Here is a 5,354-nt window from a genome sequence, read left to right on the forward strand (position 1 = left end):
ATATCTACTCTTATGTTTGTGTACATGATCTGTTTATATGCACACGTATGTGCCACTGTGTAAGTGTGGAGGTCAGAGGACAACGCTACAGGGCCCCTTTGTCCTTTCCTCTGTTAAATACAGTGGGAAATGTGTACAGGTGGCCAGGCTTCCATGGAATCTTTACCTATTAAGTCATCTCTCTGGCCTGAAACAGGATTTCTAAATGAGAACATATTAACTAAAATCCTGAAAGGGGCTGCAGATAATGTTGCCTCTGTAATCCAATCTGTTTTCCAACTTTCAGTGTTTCAAATGGAAGTAAACACATCTCAACAGCTTTAAATATTTTCATGTATTTTATTTTTAAGACACTTATAATTTTGCAAGCTAGCAATAAAATATTGCCCTCAATATTTTACTAATTAGCACCGTATAGCTTTTAAAGCTAGCTGGAACATTGTTTCACTGTGAATGACTGTAAAATAAGATGTCAAATTAGTCTTAACATAAGATCATAAATTAAATCATTATTTTTTGGCTCTAGGCACATATGTGTACTTTAAAGATGAATTTAACTACATTACTATATTTGGCCAATCTAAAACTCAAAGTATAATAGTTTAAAGCAGTATTTAATCTCTGAAATTATTCTAAAAAAGCATATAAAGAAATAGAGAAATCAGCTATGAAAACAAAAAGTCACTCCTTTACTTTTTAGAAATCTCTTAATATTTGGAAAACTAACAAAATAATTTGGTGAAAAAGTCCTTTGGTGCAAAGATCAGTTAAACATATGGTTTAGTACACATTACCATTCTCATGCTTTGCTTATTAACAGCCTTACCAAAAAGCCACGGAAAGGTCTGGAACAACTCAGCAACAGCTGGAAGGCTGAAATAAAATTGCTTAGTGCTAAAAAGATCCCAAGTCATTTGTGTAGTTTTAAATGGAAGCCTAGACATTTAATCGCTACGTTAATGTTCTCATCTGAAAAAAAAAAAACTTTCAAAAAGGTAGAAAAAAATTAATTATACCCAAATTACTTCCATATATTTTAAAAAAGGATATTTTCACTTCCTATATTCTGACAAAAGCACTCTACAGAGCTATGGCATTAGAGTCCAGAGCCACAGATGACTGCTCACTAGCACGCCTGTCTTGCATACCGGTAGAATCAAGTCCAGTTCTGCCATCTGTGGATGACTATGACAAGATACAAAAGCATGTGTTTGCCATAAATAGCTCTGGCTAATAGCAAAGAGTGCACACTGAGCAGATCAAATTCTCTATAAGGAGGAAGCTCTGGACCACAGCCAAATTCCATTACTAATGTTTAAGACTGTTATACTATTTCCCCCCAATTTAATTTGGAAAAGATAGTAAGGAATTGTGGCTGAAACAAACACTACTGAACATCACAATCATCACTAGACTTTTGAATGATATTTCACAAATTATTTTCATTATTACCAAGTAGTTAAAAACATCCTACTTACACTGCTCAGTTATCTAGCAATGTAACTTTGAACTAATATCCTAATTTATCTAGAGGACAAATAAGACTGGAGTATACCAAGGTGCAAAAAATCTGATCTCCATATTATAACATAAGTGAACATTTATAAAAGTACCACTCATTTAATGATTGTATATAAATGATTTTAAGATATTTTTAAACCAAAGATTAAAGGAAAAATTCCAAATACCAGTGAAGAGCTTAATTACCATTTACCCTAAACCTTCACATAACAAATTTGCAAAATTTTCAAGGAAAACAAGGCAACATTCTGTAATCTGCCACAATTTTTATTGCAACGTGGCCACTTTTGTGAGGGCAGGGAGTTTGATCTCAAAAACAATGTTCCATTTAAGGCTCTTTTATACAGAAATTGCCATCATGACTGATATTCAAAATATCTGTAGTGTTTCAAGACCCACATGGTAAACATAAAACTCCTGTAATTACACAGTAGTGCACACTCATTGGGAAACCAAAGACATCAACACAGCGGATTTCTCTGAGGGAAATAGCAGGTAAGAAGAATGGACACTGAGATAGTAGGATAAATTGTCGACAGGTAATGAAACTTAATTGGCATTCTTTATAACGGATGAAACGCATTACAAAATAAAAGTGCTTTTAACGAATGGTGTTAAATCTGTGCTGCCATGTCACAGAAATAGGCTTGCCAAGGCAGGTGAGGTGTATGGATGCTCCAGTGCTTCAGAGAACTGTAATCAAGTGCAACTATAAATAATACTGAAACAAGTTACGTTTCCCATATGACCAGTGGATAATACTTTCAAGGCATTCAGTTAGCTTACCCTTGGTAGTACTCTAAGCTATTCACATTGACAACCACATCCATTGTAGTGCTCACTGCAAGGAAGGCATGTAACCAGTTGTTTTGGCTAAAATAAGACGGGAAGGCATTCCTTGGAATCTACAGAAAAGTAGCTGTATGGAACAGTCTAATGGCAATTACTGACAGGCTTCTTATATTCATTCATTCATTGTGTTGGATGGGACCAGTGGAAAGGGAATAAACAAAAAACAAAACCTAATACAATTCCAGTGGACTGAGCTGGAGAAATAAATGTAAGCCCCTTACGATCAAATGGCACTTGGCTATTATTTTATAGTGGCTTTCCTTCAAGGGAAACTACAACACTGCCTCCCAGTTTCTCTCCCAATGTAGAGCGGTCCTTAATATCGTCCAAGCCATTTACTTGCCACTCATGTTTAATACCTAAAAAACAAAATAAAACACACTGAATTAACCTTATAATTAAGAAAGAATCACTTCTTTTTTCTGTACAAAACAATCAAAGTTTATACCTGTAAATTTCTTTTTAATGGCATCTTTAGAGCTAGCATAAATCATCTTGCTTTTTAACGGTGCACTTTCAGGAGCCCTACGGGGGAGAAAATGTTGAATTTCAAAAGAAAAACAAAGGCAAAAACCGACTATGATAATAATAATCCTTGCATTTTTAAAAGTACTTTTTGTCTTTTGTTTTTACACACCAGAATATAAATACTAGGTCTTCTTTCTTAGACTCTTTTGTTTCGTATGTGGCATCGTACAAAGCATATCGGCAATCATTCAGAGGTAGCAACTTCACAAAAGATGTGTAGGGGTCCTCTACAGTATCACCAATGTCACCCACCAAGATCTGCTTTGCTTCCTCTACAATTATTTGTCTTTTGTCATCGCTTAAACAGAAGAGAACTGCTTTCTTTCTTTTTTTGATCTCCTCCTGTGTAGAAGATTTTCTTACTTTCATATCATTAAAAACTTTGATGACTTCATCATTCACTGTAACTCCAGATGCCTGAAAACAAACAAAGGATGGAAATTTAGAACAAGGATTTTGATTTTAACCAAAACCGTTGACTAACAAAGCTTCAACTTCAGTCTGGCCAGTCTATTAAAAACGGCACCGAACAACGTAAGCAGTCCTATTAGACCCGTCACATTTAAATATCAGAAGATATGGCTAAAATGTCTAACTGATACTGCCCATTCATCCTTCTTAAAGGAGTACGGAGAGAAACGCTAACGGGAGGTGGGAAGGGACAAACAGAGTCGAGCCATGCCTGAAATGTTTCCTATTTCACTGGGTGATGTCAGAGCTTCAGGAGCAGCAGCAAAAATACCTTCTGTATTGTGTCAACTCTGCAGGCCTTAAAAAACACTCCAGGATTTCAGTTAACGCTTCTACTATTTTTTTTTTTTTTTTCTTTAAAGCCGTCTTAGCCACTGCTGCTTCCACATAAGGAAAGAGAATCAAGTGTAAACTCCAACCGGCTGCGGCTTACAGCAAAACGCCCCACCGCCCATTGGCAGCCGCTTTGAAATTAACGGGTCCAGGGAAAAGGCTTCCTACGGCGAGAAAGCGTTTTAAAATAGGTTTCTACCTGCTCAATCTCCTCAGCACGGTGTTATGGCGGGCCTCCTAGACCCTCACCCAGACGCTTCTGGACACGTACCAACCTTAAAGCGCGCGAGTTAAAAAACACAGCCGCGCAGGGCTGAGCAGCACGCGGGGCCGCGGCCCACGGAGCGACCCTCTCGCGCCAGGCCCGGGATTCCGAGCGGCCGCAGGCCCGCGCCCGCCTGCCGCAGGGCCTCGAGCCCCCGGCCCGCAGCGCGGACGCGCCCACCGCACAGGCCCAGGCAGGGTAAGATGGCGGCCGCGCGGGGGTCCGCGCCGCGCCCAGCATCCCCCGCCGGCGCGCCCACCTTACCATAGTGCCCGCGGCTGAGGTTGCTGCGGCGGCGGCGGCTCGGGCTCCGGCTCGGTGGCACTGGGACGAGAAGAAGGAGGGGCCGGCGGCGGGCAGCAGAGAGTGCAGGGCACGCCGGGAGCTGCAGCCGGGCGGGCGGCGGGCTGGAGGGCCGCAGGGCGGGCGGGGCGGTCACGTGGCCGGGCCCCGCCCCCCGCCGCCAGCCGGTGTCCTCCGCCTGACCCCGGAGCTCCAGAACCACTAGTGGAACGACGCAGTGGCGGCGGGAACCCTGGTGCTGGCGGGAATGGTCGTAGCGACCGTCCGGGTTCATCGCTCCAGCGGTTCGCGGGCTCCGTGATTGCGGAGGAAACGGGGTGTGGTGATAGAGTAGAGCTCTTTGCTTCATTCACCTGCGCTGCCCACTGAGAGGGTCAGGATTGTAACATTTCGTTCGGGTCCCTTTTGGAAAGCCCCAGCGTTGAGTGAATCCTTTAGATCTTTCTCTTCTTTGTGTGTTTGAATTGAGACAGGATCTCATTTGGAGCCTTTACGAGCCTCTTGGTTCATGAAGTAGCCGCAGATGACCTTGACTGATCATGCCCTCCAGCCTGCAGGTGCTGGGATTACAGGCAAGCAGCACCTCCCTGGGTTTAGACCCCTCTTATCACTAAAATGAGAACACTAAATATTACCTCAGTGATCCAGGTACTAAGCAAAGGCAGAATGAGAAGCAGGAATGCTGGCTTACACCTGTAATCCTGAAAGAAGAGGGAGAGGTCACAAAGTGCTCTGGAGATACCTTGGATAGAATTATAATCCAAGTAAAAACAGAAGCTATCAGAGTTACACTTCTTTTCCTCTGGAAATGGGATATATTGAGATTACTAGAAAAATACATGTTTACACGTGGAGGGAAAAAGGCCTTAAGTGTTTGATTTAGAAATTGTGTTGATTGTGTGTGTGTGTGTGTGTGAATGTGTATGCTGTGGCACACATGAAGAGATCAAAAAGACAATTTATGGGAGTCATTTCTCCTCTATCATGTGGGCCCTGAGACTTAAAGTTAAATCATCAAACTTGGTAGTGCCCTATCCCCATGTCAGGCAGCACACAAACCTGTGACTTTAGCTCCAGGAAC

General features: G+C 42.0%; 1 protein-coding gene across 1 annotated transcript; it reads right to left on the reverse strand.

The window, feature by feature from the left end:
- Positions 1 to 325: 325 nt before the first annotated feature.
- On the reverse strand, positions 326 to 4,377 carry CFL2 (cofilin 2). The gene is made up of 4 exons (XM_080938928.1): positions 4,235 to 4,377; positions 3,011 to 3,318; positions 2,822 to 2,898; positions 326 to 2,732 (listed from the first exon to the last, which is right to left on the reverse strand). Exons 1-4 carry the CDS (start codon positions 4,235 to 4,237, stop codon positions 2,620 to 2,622), a joined length of 501 nt encoding a protein of 166 aa, XP_080795054.1. The 5' UTR covers positions 4,238 to 4,377; the 3' UTR covers positions 326 to 2,619.
- Positions 4,378 to 5,354: the final 977 nt, after the last annotated feature.

This window comes from Micromys minutus (genome assembly GCF_963924665.1).
Source record: "Micromys minutus genome assembly, chromosome: 1".
Lineage (NCBI taxonomy): Eukaryota > Metazoa > Chordata > Mammalia > Rodentia > Muridae > Micromys > Micromys minutus.